At 35.5% G+C, this 19,494-nt stretch overlaps 2 protein-coding genes across 2 annotated transcripts; both read left to right on the top strand.

The window, feature by feature from the left end:
• The first annotated feature begins 570 nt into the window (after nucleotides 1–570).
• Nucleotides 571–2,947, top strand: LOC134851145 (uncharacterized). Its single transcript, XM_063867098.1, has one exon. The coding sequence runs from the start codon at nucleotides 1,847–1,849 to the stop codon at nucleotides 2,804–2,806; it is 960 nt and encodes a 319-aa protein (XP_063723168.1). The 5' UTR covers nucleotides 571–1,846; the 3' UTR covers nucleotides 2,807–2,947.
• A 13,328-nt stretch (nucleotides 2,948–16,275) lies between these two features.
• Nucleotides 16,276–18,490, top strand: LOC134851021 (caspase-3-like). Its single transcript, XM_063866901.1, has one exon. It carries the CDS (start codon nucleotides 16,419–16,421, stop codon nucleotides 17,763–17,765), a length of 1,347 nt encoding a protein of 448 aa, XP_063722971.1. The 5' UTR covers nucleotides 16,276–16,418; the 3' UTR covers nucleotides 17,766–18,490.
• Nucleotides 18,491–19,494: the final 1,004 nt, after the last annotated feature.

The raw sequence follows: 19,494 nt of genomic DNA, 5'->3' as shown, positions 1-19,494 counted from the left end.
CAGGGTCTCCGGGGACGTAATTTAGGCATCTTACACGCAATATGCCAGAATAATTTGTTACAGGTAGTTGACGGAAGTTTTGTGTCCGGAAAAATTGTTCAAAACGTCGGTGTAGCTCAAGGGGACAAGCTATCTCCATTACTTTTCTCTGTTTTCATTGCTGACTTATCCAAAATTTTGCAAGAAACTGGTTGCCATGTGGTGTTTTACGCCGACGATTTTGTTTTTTCTCACCGCAATCTGAAAAACGTTAAGGAAGCCCTGGATAGACTTGCCAATTACTGCCATACCAACAAGCTCACTGTCAATATTGACAAGACGAAAGCCTTGAAGTTCAGGAAAGGAGGCAAAATCATGCCAGAGGACGCCCTGTTCTATAGAGGAATTGCTATAGAGTACACGAATACCTTCTGCTACCTGGGAGTCAACCTAACATCAAAACTAGCCTGCACAGAACACCTCAATGTGTTGATAAACAAAACTAAATCAACCGTGTTTGGACTCCAACATAAATTAAACCTTCAGAAAGTGTGCTTTAACTCGGCCCAGAGACTTCTGGAGAAAGTTGTTCTCCCAGCAGGAACATATGGCCTGAATACATTCCTACAGATCGACACAGATAAGTTGGACGACCATTATAACAGAATTTGTGGAATTTTCTGGAAGAAATGGGCTGGAATCTCTGTTTTCAGCTCCACGAGACTCCTTCTTGAGAACCTATACTTCAACGATTACCTTGGCCTGAGGCAGGCAAACACGCGACATAGACGTATCTTTGCGCTATACTACACCTCGGGATGTCATAATATTATATGCACTAAAATTGGCTGTTATAAACGCGAAATACATGATATTGTACAGGAAAAAGGGTTTACAGCGTATATGGACTGTGTCTGCCGACTTTGTAAGCTCCAGATCGTTGATGAGGATCACATACGACACTGCATCTCCTTTCCAGAAAGCCAGGATCTACCTGGAAGACTCATCAATATCAGGTTGCCGCCCAAGCAACTGTGACATCGTGCTTCTACGTGCCAAGACTCTTGACTTGACTCACTCTTAACACATTCCATGAGCACTTTAATTATACTTTTCATATTTGTCTTTGTAAGACGTACAATTTACCAATTTACCTTACCGTAATTTCTACACATCCATTTCCATTCCGGTTTTACAGGTGCTTTGTTTTTTAGATTGGCTGATGATGACTTTTATGTCGAAAACGTTTCTGGAATTTATTTTACATTGATCTGCCGTTTTTACCACTGAAAACGTTTGAATTAACATTTTAAATTTCTTATTCCTTTGAATTTTTTTCGTGTCGAGTTGCGTGTTCTTATTGAAGAAACGTAACCCGTATCGATTTTAATTGAAAAGGACTTAAACACTTGTCATCTTCTTTTATTATTATCACTTCCATATCTAGAAAATTCCAAGGATTTTGACTGGAATACATGATGAAGGGACTCCTGACTGTAACCTCGGTTACTATGATACTTTTGACCTTCTGATTACCGTTAAAAAACAAACAAAAAAAAAGACTTTGACTTTTATATACCAGATGATGCTCGTTAAACTTTTAGTTTTCCATAAATTATGAATTCCAACGAAAGAAAAAATACTCGATTCTTAACCTTTTAACAGTAATTGAAGTGTTCTTTGTTTTTCTTCTACTTTCTTAGGACGGAAAGGATTCTGATTTAATTTAATTGTTTCCAAAGGCACAGGTCGCTACTCTTTCTTTCTTGTATATTGTGTCATTGATATACTCCATAATTTGTGCGAGGCATTAGATATTCATGTTTTGTTTCAGCGATAGTGAAATGCGGATGGTTAAGTATCACAAATGAATGTAGAATTGAGAATCAGAAATCAATCTTTGATTGGTCAGCTGAAAGACAATCAAAATATCTTGAAGAGCATATCAGTTGAACAGTTAAAAACACAGAAACCTACTGCAGCAGTTAAACAAGAATTACTGCGGAAGAAAGGAATACCACAATCGGCAAACCAAAACTCCCTTAGAAGTAGCACACCAAAAGATTTAGCGAAGTCAAACTTCAGCGATAATGAAGCTCTTGATGATACTTTTCTACGCAAGTTACAAAATTCAGGAAATATAAGAGTCCCTGTTAAACTTCAGCTCAATGATCCCTTAAAGACCATTAGGCCTCACCAGGACTGTGTGACTATCAAGTCGGCCAAACCGGTGTATCCGAGTGGTAAATCTAATTTGCTGGGATACGACTGGATTTGCGAAATTTTGGATTTGAGTGATACTGCGTGTGACAATAAATCAGATGCATATTTCTCTGATCTTCAATCCTTTCGTAATTCTTATTCACCGGAATGCTTCGCAGGCAATGACAGCAATGCCGAGCAACAATTTGGCCAAGAGTTTCTGTCCGCAATGCCTCACCTTCCGAGTTATGAATCGAAACCTCCTCTTCCGGTCACAGAACACCAGTGTGTCCATCTGTTCAGAATGAATGCTCGAGGCTTTGCTGTACCTGTGAACGTCAATGATTCAGGTGAGAGTATTTGTCCGGTTTGTAAGAAAATGAGAGAGAAAGACTTCAAGACATTAATACGCGTGACTGTCCCGAAGAGTTTGTTGCCTGGCTTTAATCCAGTGACTGAAAAAACTGCACTGTATCACAGCTATCCTAATAGTTCAGAAAATGAATACAGCCCTGGTGATTCAGTCGGTCTATCTCGTCACATTGTCAACGGATGGAGAAGCGCAAGGCCTAAATGCGTACTTCCAGCTACTTTCGTGGACATCAAATCAGAATCCACAAAATGAACTGAGATTGTTCTATTTAGAACTGAATGTAAATAATGTGAAATAGTGTTCCAAGATTTTTGGCTTGTTTTACGAATTTGGTAATTATTTCCTGCTTCTTAACTTCAGTTATCTAGAATCAATTTAAAATATTTTTTTTTACACATCAAGAGGAGTGAGGAGTACGGGAAAATTGTAACTGCGTACTTTACTTTTTAATCTATATATTTTTTACTTGAGCGAGACATTTCCAGCCATGTTTAAGAAGTCCCGATGTTAACATATTTAGGAATTTTATGCCATCTCTTCATGTTTCTGCTACATTCTGTTTTTACATAGCTCTGGAAATAGGTTGAAATACTACTGCTAGTATGCGGATTTTCATGAAGCATCGGTTTTGTGCCTAATAGCATTGTTTTTTAAGCATGCATGCTTGAACTAATATATGCTTTGCAACTTATCAAATTGTTCCATCTCAAATGTATCGACGAACCAGATCATAACTAGGTAGCTCATGATTACGAAATGTTCTTAGAGATCCGAGTGTATGATCGCTTATCTTGCAACCATATGAGCAAAGATACGATTTTAAACAATTTCCAAACTTTATTTGATATTTCTGCCTTCTCCTTCAGAATGCCTGTCAAGTTTTCTGGCGTCCTCGTTTTTTTAGTCGTTAAAAGAGACTTGATTTGCTTATTTTCATTCGTTGAAAAACATTCCGTGTCGCCTACACGACATTGTCTTCCCTCTTACAACTCAAACTACTACCCCACGGTTCAACAGCTGAAAGAGTCATGACCACAGAATCTAATTTCATTCGTGAGTAAAGCGGAAAAGAACACCCTGGGGTGTGTGCTCAGTGAAAACCTATCTCAGCTCGTGCAAGCAGAGAAAGTTAATGCTGTCAAATCCCAACAAGATTCTGAATCAGTGTTTTATAAATGATTTGTAGTAGATCTATCTCCACCTGTGTCGGGAACACTGTTCGGCACTTAATCACTAGAATTGAGGAACATACGAAAGCTGGCTCGCCCGTAGGCCTCAACCGGTAGGCCTTCAACAATGCAGACTTAGCGCAGATATTAGTTGAGAAATTATAGATAGGCTGAACAATCAAATTAAATTGTTATCACCGGAAGCAATATATGCCTGAAAAGATGTGACTACACGCTCGATGAATTTAGAAACAGGGTTTTTACACTAAAATGAAGTATCGAAAGATGTTTGATTTCTTTTCGAAAACGTACATGTCTAATTCGAAATTTTCACTCATAAACTTCAGTACACAAAAACTAAAAATAATTTGGTTCAGAGGTTAAAAAAGTTGTAATTTAATTGGCCAATTTTAGAGGTCAGCTGTGATTGATTAGTTTTTTTTTTCAACTTTTAACCTGATGGTTTAGAAGCTAATTTTATGTGAATTATCGTAGCTTATTCGAAACTTGATTTTTTTCCTGGATAGCAATGAAGTTACCGATCTTCCATGTGATAACCAAAACAGGAGCACAAACTGGCTAGACTCGACAGAACTAACTGTTTTCTGGTTCAATGCTCGTAGTCTTATAAATGCGATGAGACGCAAATATTTTGTCAACTAAGGAAACTAGTTTGATTTCGACATCATTTTGTTCATCTGTGAAAACTTGTTACTGGCCGGCTTTATTGATGCAGAGCTTTTTTGTCTCAACTTTCGATGCTCAGTAAAGAAAAACGTCCCAAACAACACGGTGGTCTCTTAGTTGCCATAAAAATTATATCGGCTTAAACCCGTAGCCTTTAATCTTCCAGAAGACTGCTGCTTCTGGCTGTCACAATCCTAACTAACTGGCCTCTCTTGGTTATCTGCGTACAATCAACCCAATGAGTCGAAATATTCATAGCCTTCCGCCCTCCTTTTTAAAATTGTTGAGTAGTTTGAGACTTAGACGAAATGTTAGCCCATTCTCTTGATTGGAGATCTAAACTTAGCCGTCGCATCCTGGGAGGATGTGTCCAGTTCAATATCCAATGAACAAGCCTAAGTCGATATCTTCCATGAAAAGAACTCATCGCAGCTAACCACATTCGATACGATGCAAAGTCATATCTTGGACGTCGTTCTCATGAACGAGGCTGATAACATAATATCTGCTCTCCCTGCTCTGTCCACACAGCTGAATGCAAGAAATTTGTCCTACCACAATGCGCTGTCTGTTAAGATAAACACCTCCGCAGTACTTCCAAAATACATATTGGGAAGTGTCGAAATTTCAATAAGGCAGACTTCGAGGGACATTCAAATGCAATCTAAGTTTCGTCTTTCAAGCCGTATTGCTGGACAAATTCGAATCTGATGGTGCAATTGTGACGCGCGTGAATTGAACTTGCATTGTACATATATTCCTGATAGCCCCATGATTTTGGCCTGAAACTTTCAATTGTATAAAGAAATTCGCGATCCGACGGCAGTGCGTTCCGACGATGGTTTAGCAGAGTATGTGGTTTAAGTTTTTGGAGGCAGAGACACTCAGGATGCGTTCAAACATCTTAACAGACTTAGTTAGAGTTCTCTGCGTCTACCAGCAGTACTAAGAAACGGTCATGTCTCCCCTAAATTCCCCAGTGAATTTTCGATTATGTTCAATACTTTTTTCAAGCAGCTTACAACTCAATTTTTCAACTCGATGGTCCATCAATTAGTGACTACGTGAATAACAGGAAGCAACTTGTTCTTGTCGAGGGTTGCACGACGTATTAGCGGAGTTGCACAGGAATTCAAATCATGTCTTCTACTTTTCCTTTGTTGTATAAACGACCTGCCAGGATTTTTGAAAAAGGTCCGCGCCTTGGTCTTTCTGTTTGCTTTGTGACAGCAAACTAGTTGCGTCAGATTGCCGCTGTGACGAATGCTTACTATCTTAAAACCATGAGATTTGAACTACAAAATTGTTTGCCAATCCCCCAAAAGCAAGGTTGTCAATTTCGAACGAAGTGCCTTCACAATTTGAGCTCTTAGGTGAACCCATCGAAGTAATCTTGTCTCATCGCGATGTTGGACGCATTTTCTGTGCCTCCTTGTCCTGGATGGAGCATATGGTTTTCCAAATTACTGAAGCATACCAAACTTCTTAGTAGATCAAGAGAAACGTATCCTGATTGCTTGAATATACTGCTAAACAACTTAAGCGAAAGCTCCATCTTGACAATTCTTTCTTACGCATCGCCGTGCTAATTCGCTTTGAGAGGCAACATAACTTGCATCGAACGTTTGTAGAGCAGAATCACTAAATGGATTGCGCTTTATATCGCCAAATACATGGAGCACCTTATCAAACTTGAAATTTTACTAATTCCTTCAGGTTTGCAAACGCTGGGTATTTTAAATTTGACCAAAGTATGCAGCGACCAGGTAAAAAGCGTGATTTTTGTCCTTTATTGCGATTTCCTAAAATTGAACTCTCTCATCAAGACTCTTGCATAAGACATTTCATCTTTTGCAATATCCTCCGTCAATAGATATTACGAAACCGACAGCTGGACGCTCTGTTGAGATAATTCATCTCAAACTATATAGAATTCAAGATCTGCACTGTGGGATCCAGGTGCAGTTTATGTCTTACTTGACTGAACTATGTTTTTTCGGATTGAATCCCTTCAATTTTTGTAGAGTTATTTTTTTTTAATATTTCTTTTTTTTATTTATCATTTTTTGAAATTTAAATACGGGCTTTTTTGAGTATGTCGTTCAATGCTTGGTAATACTTTTTGGATACTATACTCCATTTCGTGCTATACTTATATTTATGTTACTTTTGATTTTGGGCTGAAGTTTTTGTTTTTGGAGTCAGAAGCCCCTTTTGAACCTGTGGTTAGTGATGCATGCGGTCATTTGGTTGTCCGCTGTCTGAAAAGCCTCCATACTGCTCATTTGGGTGTTTTGGAGGCTAAAAGGACATGGCACACTTAGTATAAGCAGTAACCATAAAGTGCACAAGTTCAGGAAAGTTGAAAAAACTGGCTAAGAAGGACTTTGGGGACCCGGCTACTAGTGAGTTTTTGGGTCAAGTTTATATCGATAGAGGAATTTTGGCCGGAAAATAATTGTTTTAACCAGTTTCACAATCTTTACTTGAGAGCGCAGGACCACGAAATTATGTGTGCTTTTAGAAGTTGTCAATGGTAGCCTTCTGCTTAAAGCGTTTGTAGTTAATATTTCAAATGCTATTTTTTGTTTTCTAATTCTAACATCCAATTTTCCGCAAAATTATTTTTCTTTACATAAGTGATTTTTTGTCCCATAAAAAAGACACCCCTAACATGAGTTTTGAAACACCCTTTCTCGACATGTTAAAGCTTTTCGCAATTTCATATGATGTTTACCAAAAGTCTTTACTAATTTTTTTTGAAAGAACTTTGATATGTTTTTATTTCCAAGAGCTTTCTTAATTAAAACGAAATTACTTTAAAAACTATTTTCTCCAATTCTCGGTGTGTGTTTTTTATTTTGTTTCAAAGAAACCTTTATTTTTAGTTTAAAAAGGAAACAGTGCAGCAGTTATTTAAAATTTTCTCACAAAGGACTTTTCTACTGATTTCTGTTTGATTCTTTAAAAGATGACTTTCGAAATGCCACGTTAATTTGGTTTATATAAAATACGATGTTTTACTTCCAAGCGTTTTCGCAATTCATTGGCATCATCCGGCAAACAACAAAATTGAAAAACGAAACACATGAGGAGTGCAACAAAATTATGACTAAATGGGCTTACAAGAAAAACAAATGTAAAGAGATGTAACTCGCCAGTAAAAGACTGGAAGAAAGAAAACAATATGTCACACGCGTAAGACCAGCTCGCTGGTCTGATATTCCTTCAGCTGTTTCAGTTTCGGGTGCTTCCTAGCGATGTGTCGCGCTTCCAGAGTGAGCAGTTTCCGGTCATTATTGGAAGAATCGATGACAGTGGCTTCCAATTTTTTCCTGCTTCCAACGCATTCATGAAAGTGCGCCCCTACGTGTGCATCTGGTGCTGCGCGGTCCGCAAGACGAGTTAAAAGATGCCGATTGGTTTTGCTGACATAACTGCATGAGCATCAAGGACAGACAATCTGATAGATAACTCGACTTTTCAGAACATTAAGAGGCAGCCACATCAGATATGGCAGCAGATTTAAGCTGCGAGATTTTAACATTTTCAATGATTACAAATCGAGATGAATTTATTCCGCATCAGTTTGTTTTTTTTTAAATAATTTTTTGAAAGAATGCTTAGCTTTGATTTGTTTTTCTTGGTTTTGTTTAAAAAAATTTTTTACACTCCTTCATTCTTTTTCGTAAAAAAGGTCTTCATTGATTGCTTTTTCCTACTCAACAGACTAGGCATCCATCCTGCGTTGTGGGTGTTGTGGAGGCTTAAGAGACATATAACAGTAAGTCAAATCATTAAACGTAAAGTTAACAATTTCAAGAAAGTTGAATGAACCGGCTACGATGGTGTACGACTGGCGAGTTTTCGGGTCAAGTTCAATTCAACAGAGGATTTTTGGTAGGAAAATAAGTAGTTCTGCCAGTTGCAAATATCTCTACTTGACAACGCAGGGACACAAAAGGACGTGTCATCTTAGAGGTCGTCATTGGTAGCCTTCTGTCTAAAGCGTTTGCAATTGACATGATACATGTTCATCTACTTTTCCACAAAAATTCTAAATATCTTTAATTGAGTGATTCCTTTGTCCCATAGTTATGCCACTCTTAGGTGATTCTTTTTTACACGATTCTTTCCGCATTTTTCTTTGAACTAATTTTGAAAAAGAAATTTGAACTGTTTTTTTAATGCTTCCAAGAGCTTTGTTTAAATCGGAATCACTTCAAATTTGAAATACTCTCAAAAAACGTTATTTCCAAGTTGCGATGTCTTCTTATTTTTTTAAAAAATGAAACTGCTTTGAATTAAAAAAAAACAGTTTAGCGGTTCTTTAGATTTTTCCTACGAAGAAATGATTTTCTACTGATTTCTATTTGATTCTTTAAGAAAAGGATTCGAAATTCCACGTTAATTTGTTTTGCTCAAAATAGATTTCAAGTGTTTTTTGTTATATAGATTGTTTTTGTTTTGAATAAAGCTCCTCTTGGTTTTAATCTTTTTTAACCCTCGAAGAAACTTTCGAATGGTTTGCTGCTGATTAAAAAAAATCTAAAACGCTCTCCACCAGTATCGGTTGTTTAAATGAAAAACTTCTTAATGATTTCAGATGGAGATTAAAACATTTCCGCATCATTTGGTTTTCAAAGGGTTTTTTTTGAAAGAAAGCTTGGCTTTGTTTTAATATATTTGGTTTTTTCGCAGTCATTTATTCGTTTTCGTAAAAAAGGTGTACTACTGAATTCTTGTCTTTTTTTTTTATTATTTAGAATAGTTTCGCAGTCATTTATTCGTTCTCGTAAAAAGGTCTTCCACTGAATTCTTGTCTTTTTGTAAAATTATTATTGAAAGAAAACCTACATTTTTTTTTTCGTTTTTCTTGGTTTTTAATTCTGAAGAAAACCTTCACAGTCATCTATTTCTTTTCATAAAAAATGTCTTCCAATGATTTATTGTTTTTTGTTCTACTCAACAAAGTTGTAGGCATCCATCTTGCGCTGGGGGTTTCATGGAGGCTTTAGAAACATAGCACAACTAGTAGAAACAGTAACCGTAAAGTGAACAAAATCACCAAACTTAACTGAACCGGCTACGAGGGCCTCAGACTAGCGAGTTTTCGGGTCAAGCTGAATCCGATAGAGGAATTTTGGCCAGAAAAAGTTTGTTTTTACCTGATGCAATTGTGTCTGCTTGACAACGCAGGACGTCATTGGCAGCCTTCTGTTTGAAGCGTCTGAATTTGATCTTATAAATGCGATATATTTTTTCGATTTTTATTTCATCTACCTATCCCCCAAAAGTCTTATCTTTATTTGAGTGATTCCTTTGTCTCGTGAATTAACCACTTTTACATGATTTTTTATCACTGATCTGTACATGTTAAAGCCTTCCGCATTTTTAAGGATTAAGATCCATAAAACTCAGTGAGTTTTATGGAGGCTTTGGAGACATTGCACAAATAATAAAAGCAGTAACCCGAAATGAACAAGTTCAAGGAAGTTTTCTGAACCGGCCACAAGTGCCTAAGACTGGCGAGCTTTAGGGTCCAGCTCAATCCGATTGAGGAATCTTGGCATGAAATTAATTGATTGTACCAGGTTTTTTACATTAATTTTACAACAGTCTACCTACTAGTTTTTTCAAAGAACTTTGAGTTGTTTTTTGTTTCCGTGAGCTTCTTAAATGAAAACGAAATCACTGAAAAATGTTTTATCCTACTTCCGGCGTATATTCGTTTTTGTGTAAATAAAATTTTTTTGAATTTTAAAACAAAGAGTGCAGCGGTTTGCGAAATTTTTCTTACAAAGAAACTTACTGATTTCTATTTGATTCTTTTAAAAAGACGCTTCCAAATTTCACTTCAATTAGTTGTTTTCAAAAGCTTTTTCATTTGATTTGTTGTTATATAGAAACTCCTGACATGAAGACAAAAGCTCCAATGTTTTTTAATCCTCACAAAATTTTCCAAATGATCTGCTTCTGATTAAAAAAAAAGCAAAAACGCCTTCCACCAGTTTCGGTCTGTTTCAAAATGAAAACTTCCTCATTGATTTCAAATATAGATGAAAACATTTTCGCGTCAAATTGTTTTGTTTTCTAATGTTTTTTCAAAGGAAGCTAAGCTTTGATTTGTTTTTCTTAACTGTTTTAAAGCCTCGCAGCCATTTGTTCCATTTTTCTTCCACTGATTTCCTGCTTTTTCTATTCAACAAATTGCTATGCAATGGTTTGATTTTGATATAAGCAGTTTGAAAAAAATTAACCACTGGTTGATTCCTTTCTGTTCTCTTTTGTTTTTTTTTCTGCAGCGTTGCAGTGGTTTTTGTTTTATTCAAGAAAAACATTTGAGTGTTTTTTTTTCATTATAACTAACCTTTGTACGTTTTTACTTTTGTTTTTCTGGATGCTTTTTCTCCGATTTCTTCATTCTCAAGAAAGTTTAACCTTTTGATTGTTGAAAATCGTTTTTTGAAAACAAAATCAAACCTAAATTAAGTTTTTACTAAAAGGTTTTCTTAATGATTCTCTGTACTGTTGACTCGGCCTTATGTATAAACCATTGTTTGCGTTTCAATGTGTTTCGTCTCTTCTAACAAGTTCGGTGTTTTTTTTTCTCCATAAAATGTTCTGAAAATTGTCAAATTGTGAAAAGAAGCTTTCTGCAGCAATTTGTTTCTTTTTATTTCATCTTACTGTTGAAATTTTGCAGTCTTGTGTTTTTATTTTTTCTGATCAAAAACTTTGCAGTGACTTGTTTCTTCTTGTTGATTTTTACAATTATTGCATTGGTTTATTTCGTTAATGATTTTTTCTTCAAAAGTCCTCGCACTACTTCTTTCGCACCGCTAAATAAAAAGCTTCGCAGCCATTCAATCGTTTTTCAAAATAAAAAAATACCCAATGATTTTTTACATTTTCTATTCAACAATCAGCTATTCAGTAATTTGTGTTTTCTTTTCGATAGCTTGTAGTTTCATACATTTTCAGCTGATTTTTCTTATTATTTTTGCATTGATGTCTTGTTTGTTTTTCAATATAATTTTTGCAATAATATCTTTTTTTTCTATTTGTTTTTTTTTCCAACGCAGCCATTGCACGTTTTTTTTGTTTCTATTTCTATCTTTGACTGACGTTCGCGTTGGTAACATCATCAATATAATCTTTTCTTTTGTTCACTCGGTTTGATTTATAAATCATTATATTTAATTTATAAGAATACACCGGGTACTCTTTTCAGTTTCGAAAAAATAAATTTGATTTTTCAAAAACTTTTCAAAATGTTAATCATGTATTCTTATTGTTACCATGTTTTGTTGAATCCGTCTTTTTTTATAGCTTACAAAGTCACACTGGGTTCTTGCTTTGGTTTGGAGAAACATAATATTTTTCGAAAAAAAAAGTAATCAAATTAGTTTTTCATCTAGGTGTGATTGATCATATAATCCGCTGTTTTTTAATGCGCATTCTCTTTGTATGATTATTTGAGTTTTGCTTCAATTATTTCATAGAAAAATCTTTTACGATCTTTTTAATGAAATAAAACAATTTAAGAAGTAACGCGATCTTCGAAGTCTGATTGAATGTCACTTCGTATAATCATCTTTTTTACTGAATTGTCTCTAACCCGTTAGTTTGATCTAAACAAACGATGCCCAGTGCTTTCTCTAGTTTGGAGAGAAGTTTTTTTTGCTGAAATAAAACAAATCACTCATTTTAATCTCAAGTTGCTCTCAATTGTGTGTAAGCCTAGTGTCTGCGTCTTAGTTTAAGTTTGTTTTTTAAGACTGCCTGGCTCCAAAAATGAGTTTTTTATAAAGTTTCTTCTGACTGTTTTCACACACTGTCATCAGTATCTAGAGTTTTGCAAAGATTTTGCCTTGAGCTTTAAAAACTTCTGTTTATTGTCAGGCAGTTTTGTTTTAAATTCATTTTCACCGTTAAAATTGAGTTTAAATGATGGTCTTGCTTATAATTTAATGAATTATTATAGTAATTTAAAATGCTGAAAATTCTGCGCTGGGTTGCTAGTTGATAATGTATGTAGTCAGTTTTCTCTTACTTAGATTGTTTCGTTTGTTTGTTTTGACTTTCGAAACAACTTTTTTTTGTCTGCTGACTCTGTGAGCTTCTTTTAATTTTTGTCTTAATTTTTTTTAATGAAACTTTAATTTAAAAAAGAAATTTGCAGCGGTTTTTCAGATTTTTCTTAGAAAGGAACTTTCTACTGATCTCCGTTTGATAGTTTAAAAAAGAGATTCGAAATTCCTAATTAATTTGTTTTGTTCAAAATAGCTTTCATGTGTTTTCTTGATATATAGAATGTTTTTGTTCAGAACGAAGCTCCTTTTGTTATTTATCTTTTTCTAAACCTCAAAGGAACTTTCGAATGCTTTGTTTCGGATGGTTTGCTTCTCCACTATTTTCGGTTCTTCAAATGGAAAACTTACTAATGATTTCAGATTGAGATAAAAACGTTTCCCTATCAATTGGTTTTCAAAAGTTTTTTGATTGAAAGCTTGGATTTGTCCCGGTTGTTAAGTTTTAAAAAATCTTAGCAGTTTTTTATTCGTTTTCGTAAAAAAGGTCTTCACTGATTTCTTGTTTATTTAGTCAACAAAATTCTAGGCATCCAACCTGCTCTGTGGGTTTTATGGAGACATGGCACATTTAGTAATAGCAGTAACCCGAAGTAGTTCAAGGAAATTTTCTGAACCGGCCACGAGTGCCTAAGACTGGCGAGCTTTCGGGTCAAGCTCAATCCGATTGAAGAATCTTGGCTTGAAATAATTGATTTTCCAAATGCAAATATGTCTGTTTGAGAATGCAGGAAGTCATTGGTTGTCTTCTGTTGAAAGCTTTCGAAATTGATTTAAAAGTGCGATATAATGTTTTCGATTTTTAATTCATTATCTACCTCTACTTTTCCCCAAAAAGTCTTTTAATAGTTATTTGAGTGATTTCTTTGCCCAATTATTACGCCACTTTTACATGATTCATAATTACCCGATCTCGACATGCTCAAGCCTTCTGCTTTTTACAATAGTTTTACAACAGTCTAACCTATTAGTTTTTTCAAAGAACTTATGCTGTTTTTGTCTCCATGAGCTTCTTTAATCAAAACGAAATCACTTTGAAAAAGGTTGTCTCTAAGTTCCGGCATAACTTCTTATTCTTTGTGAATAATTTTTTTTTGAAATTTAAAACAAACAGTGCAGCGGTTTTTGAAATTTTTCCTACAAAGAATCTTAATGATTTCTATTTGATTTTTTTAAAAAAAGGCTGCCAAATTTCCACGTTAATTTTTTGTTTTCAAAATAGCTTTCTATAGATTTCTTGTTATATAGAAACTCATGATATGTAGACACAAGCTCCGTTGGTTTTAATCATTTTTAATCCTCGAAAGAACTTCCAAATGGTTTGCTTCTGATTTAAAAAAATCAAAAACGCCCTCCATCAATTTCGCTCTGTTTAATAATGAAAGTTTTCTTAATGATTTCAAGTTCAGATTAAAACTTTTCCGCATCACTATGTTTGTTTTTTAATGTTTTATGAAAGAAGCTGAGCTTTGATTTGTTTTTCATAACTTTTTTAAAAGCCTCGCAGCCATTTGTTCCGTTTTGTCTTCCACTGATTCGGTGCTTTTTTTTTGTATTCAACAAATTGCTATGCAGTGATTTGATGTTTTTGATATATGTAGTTTGAAAAAAGTGAACCACTGATTGGTTCCTTTCTGTTCTCCCTTTTTGAAGCGCTGCAGTAGTTTTTGTTTTATTTAAGAAAAAATTTTGACAGTGAATTTTTTCTTGTTTTTTTTTCATTTTAACTAACATTTTTACGTTTTTTACTCATGCTTTTCTGGATTCTTTACCTTAGATTTCTTCATTCTCAAGAAACTTCAACCTTTTGATTGTTGAAAATCGTTTTTTGAAAAAAAAAATTAAACCTTCAATTAAGTTTTTGTTGATAAGGTTTTCTTTATGATTCTTTGTACTGTTGACTCGGCCTAATATATAAAACATTGTTTGCATTTCAACGTGTTCCGTGTCTTCTAGCAAGTTCGGTGTTTTTTTCTCCATTAAAATGTTCTGAAAATTGTCAAATTGTGAAAAGAAGCTTTCTGCAGCATATTGTTTCTTTCCTATTTCATTTTACTGTTGAAAAGCTTTCCAGTCATTTGTTTTTCATTTTTTTTGAACAAAAACTTTGCAGTGACTTGTTCCTTCTTATTGAATTTATCAATTAATGCATTGGTTTATTTCTTTTGCAATTTTGTTTTCAAAAGCCTTCGCACTACTTTTTTTGCACCACTAAATAAAAATTTTCGCAGCCATTCAATTTTTTGTTTAAATACAAAAAATACCCAATTATTTTTTACTTCTACTATTCAAGAATCAGCTATTCAGTGATATATCTTTTCTTTTCAATAGCATGTAATTTCATAATTTTCAGCTAATTTTTTTTTGCATTGATTCAGAATCATTTTCACCGATAAAATTGATTTTAAATGATGGCCTTGCTTACAATTCAATGACTTGCTATAGTAATTTAAAATGCATAAAATTCTGCACTGGATTGCTAGTTGACAATGAATGTCGTCGGTTTTCTCTTTCTTTGATTGTTGGGTTTCTTTGTTTTGACTTCCGAAACAAAATTTTTTCATCTGCTGACTCAGTGAGCTTCTTTTAATCGTTTTTTCTTGAAATTATTGAATTAGTCAGAAGTTGCCTGCTTGTGATTTAATTGCACGTTGAGAGCTTCAAAGTAATTTAAATCGAACTCTTGTTTTTTGCCACATCATCCATAATTATGTCGGCCTATTCTGCACTGCATCACTAGTTGTTAATGAACTTAGTAAATTAAATGATTAAATTGGCGACTAAAGCCTAGCTTAGAATAAATTACCAATGATTTACTTGGCAAATAATAAATAAATTAACAATTTTTGTTATCTTTAATCTAATTTAGTCTCAAACGCAAAAGTTTCAAACACAGAAAATTTTTGACTATGATTTATCACTCGACCCGGCCGTGCGTTTAATTTTGATTACTGATTTTGCGGAAAAATTGAATGGCATCCCAGTACAAAGGTTTTTTCCTCTTCTTGATCGAAAATTCAGTCTTGATTCGAACAATATTTAAAAAATTTCTTGAGTAACGAGAAAATCTGGTTTAAAATTTTTAAGATTTTGAACGAATAAATTGAGGGAGTAGGCTTACAACAGCAGATTCATGCTTAATTTAAGCCCTGCAAAATTAGTTTCAAGCAAGAAAAGTTAGTTTTGGAGTTTTTTAGCGCCATTTAATTAACCAAAATTTCTAAAATTGTCTACAAAATGTTTTGTCTAATTTGCCTAAATTATAGTCTTGCTTCAGATCCTTTTATCACATCACGCAGAAAAAACTACACTAATTCGAGTTTTTTTGTAGTTTTCTAAAAAACTTTGGTTGGAACATTCTGTGCTACTTGTACAGTAAGCGGTTATCTTTGTTTCATTTTAAATTTATTTTGCAAAACTTTTACTGTTGTTGCACGATTCAAGGTAACTTCTCTAACAACTTTTTGCAAAAATGACAGCGGCCATGCTAACTGCTTATTCCTGTTGCGCTTGTGATTATTCAGCGTATCGGAACCCGTTAATAATTATATTTCTCATTCAAAAGTGGAGCGGTGGTGAATGGGGAACGGTAGCGTCTCCGCCTCTCAATCGAAAGGTCGGATGTTCGAGGCCCACCATGATCCGTGCTCAATGCTTGAGGGTGAGGCAACATTACCCAGCCCAGAAAAAAACCAAAATAATTGCATGTAGTTCTTTAGCAGGGGCACAACAGCCGCTCGCCGTCATGAGCTGCTTAGCTCGTATGTTGGTCCTTTCCCGCATGGATAAAAGTCTGCGACTTGGGCAAACCTGGTGGACGTAGAGTGAATGTCAAATGACATTGCCTCTTAACAGTAGCTTTTCGTATCTTATATTGAGTGACGATGAACTACTTGTTTCAGTTTGTAGTCGAAAATGGAAAGCAATCGAAGTGCTGCTCTTCGCGAAGCAAGATTTGATTTTAGCAAAAACTTACTAAGTATTCGAGAAATTTGCGATTACCTTGTTGCCAAAGGAGAGTTAACCGATGCGCTGGTGGAACTCATTTTAAGTAAGCAAACGAGAGGTAACCAGGTTTCCGAACTTTGCAGTATTTTAGCAACCAGAGGCGATTCAGCGTATCAATGTTTTCGCGAGGCTCTGATTGAAACTAATGCTCCACAATATCTAGTTGATAAACTGCCTAGTTTTGAAGAAGCACAATCGATTGGTGCCGGGCTGAAAAGCACAGGGCTATCGGATGACCTGTTGAAGCGAATCGATAGACTGGAAATCAATGATTCTGCTGACGGATTTCCGTCTCGCATTCCAGAGCCAAAACCGCGAAAACCGAGCAAGGAATTGGGAAGCTACCCAATTGATACGACTAAGAAAACAGGACTAGCCTTGATCATAAACAATGTTGATTTCAAAAACGAGAAAAAAAGAACAGGCTCAGATGTTGATCATGATAATATGAGACTATTGCTAAGAGGTTTTAATTTTGAAATATTCGAAGATGCAACGACTCGAAATTTAACTCTGGTCCAAATGAAAGAGGTTCTAGAGAGATTTGCTCTTCAAAAAGATCACCAGAAGTACAGTTGTTGTATTGTGGTTGCTTTGAGTCATGGTAAAGACGGATATGTATATGCAACCGATTCTAGTCATGATTATAATGGGATGCTAAAGGTGGAATGGATGCTGGATTTGTTCCGCGGAGATAAGTCCCCGAATCTGAACGGGAAACCTAAATTGTTTTTCTTGCAGGCTTGCAGGGGAGGGAGTTGTGACAAGGGGGCTGATTTATATGGTCGAGATGCCATGGACTCTTCGGGAGATGTACCAGCTGACGACTCAAAAGTGCCTGATACATTAAGCCCCGAGAAGGAAGAGCGTATGTACAAGGATCTCCTATCGCAGAACTACGATGAAACCGACGCTATCGCCAAGGGTGACTTGATTGCCAGTCACAGTGACATCTTTATAGCCTATTCCACTGTGCCGGGATACGTCAGCTGGAGAAATAGTGAAAAAGGATCCTGGTTCATACAGGCCATAGTGCAGGTGTTTCGTGAGTGGGCTTTCAAGTATGACCTGGTGTCCATGATGACAGAAGTGAATAGACTGGTACAAGAAAAGTTCTCCAGTTCGAGTGGCAACTTCAAAATGGTTCCCTCTCAATGCAGTCAACTAACGAAGTTGTTCTATTTCCCAACTAAGTTTCCAATTGAAAGGGAACGGTCGAGACCACCGAGGCCATGGAAGTGTAGAATCCTTTAGTCGACTGGTAATTCCTTTCGTCTCCTTGCTGCCGCCAGGGACAATGGAGGGGTTGCAGTGATATATCAAGAAGAGGCAGCATCTAGTGTGACGCGATTAACAAGGACGAATCTGTCCCTCTATTATATTTTTCTTCATCTTTTAATCTCCTCGATCCCTTCAATTTAATTTAAGGTGATTGGGTTATTCCAATGTAACTACAATGACTGGCTGATGTTCAACAAACCGCCATATTACCTTGAAGTAGAATTTACATCAGAGTTACATATAAATTGCATAACAACAGTGACAATCTGTTATATTGCATAACAACTTCGGCTTGTTGGAGTGGCTATCTTGTTTTAGACTTATTGGCCCTTAGGTTTGTTGGCTTGCCAACATACCAACTGCAAAAATCAGGAAGCACAATCGATTTGTATAGGAGAATTGGTGTCTACCTACGATCAGCACAGTTGACGGCCAATAAATAACATCTACAACAAAAACTGTATTTAAACATAATTTAATCATAATGCGGCTTTATTCAAATCTGACCAAGTTTGATTTTTATCTCTGCAACTGCTGCCTTCTGTTTCTACATGAATGCACTCTTCTATCAACTATACACATCGGCTTCTCATTTCTCGAAGGAAAACATAGGCAGTTTTTTAAATTTATAAATATTTTTATAAGAATTATTTCAAGAAAATTTGTAAACTTTCGTTCTTGAGCAAATAGAATTTAATTTATTGTGATGGTTTTGAAATTCAAAATCAATCAGGTAGGTTTTATATTAGAAATTGAGGTGCCTTCGTAGATTGCCGAGTGTAGAGCGAGTTAATATGTGAATACCTAATTTATTTTGCTTGGATTCCAAATGAAATTTAAATGTCGAGAAAAACGGGTCTGAATGTATCCGTTTTCCAGACTAATTTCTAGACTGTATTTAAAAAAAACTTAGATTCTGTCCTTTTACTGGGTAAAGTGGAGGATTGAAAAGGGTTATACGCTTTAAAAAGTACGGCAGCCGTAGCTAAAATATGGTGGTTTATCAGATTTCTCATGCTCTCCCCCTGCTGCAAATTATTCTGAAACCTAAAAATTAAAAGGGAAGCGATCAGACCACTTTTTCTCCGACGCAGAAAAATTTTAAGAATAATTTTTTTTGATTTGATTACTCGACACCTAACGTTTATCCGCGATAAATCATTTTGCAAGGAAAACAACTCTAGAGCATAGCTTCTTCTTACAAACTTCATGAAGTGATTGGAGCAGCGAGAATGAGTTAGCATAGATTGCTTTGATCATAGCCTTTTCCAAAATTTTCACTTCTACTTTTTTAGAAAGAGGATAGGGCGTTAAATCTAGCTATTATGGTGAAAGAATGACTAAAAAGAGCTAATTGTGGAAGAAAATTTTCTTGGTTTAGGTAAAATAACGTAAAGTGACCCTTCATTCTGATTATTCTCAAAGAAAAATTGGGAAAATCCGACGTGGAAAGCAACGATGATAGCATTTTCGTGCTTGGAGAGAGTTTTGAATGTGTTGTAATGTGTTCCAGGGGGCTAAATTTTTCAGCTTGCGGATAATGAATGAAGTGCAATGCCTGGTTTAAGCTGCAGTTTGTAGTTATTGGGAAAAACCGAGGAAATTGCCAATTCTGTGATGTTCAAGTGATAATCTGCAGATGTTTGGCAGCTTTTTTGGGGTTTTCCCTTAGGCTCTCTTCAGGCAGACTTCAGTTAAATTA

This window comes from Symsagittifera roscoffensis, chromosome 7, assembly GCF_963678635.1.
Source record: "Symsagittifera roscoffensis chromosome 7, txSymRosc1.1, whole genome shotgun sequence".
In the NCBI taxonomy this organism is placed as follows: domain Eukaryota; kingdom Metazoa; phylum Xenacoelomorpha; order Acoela; family Convolutidae; genus Symsagittifera; species Symsagittifera roscoffensis.
The sequence above is the reverse complement of the archived record's forward strand: the minus strand, read 5'-3'. Positions and strand labels throughout refer to the sequence as shown.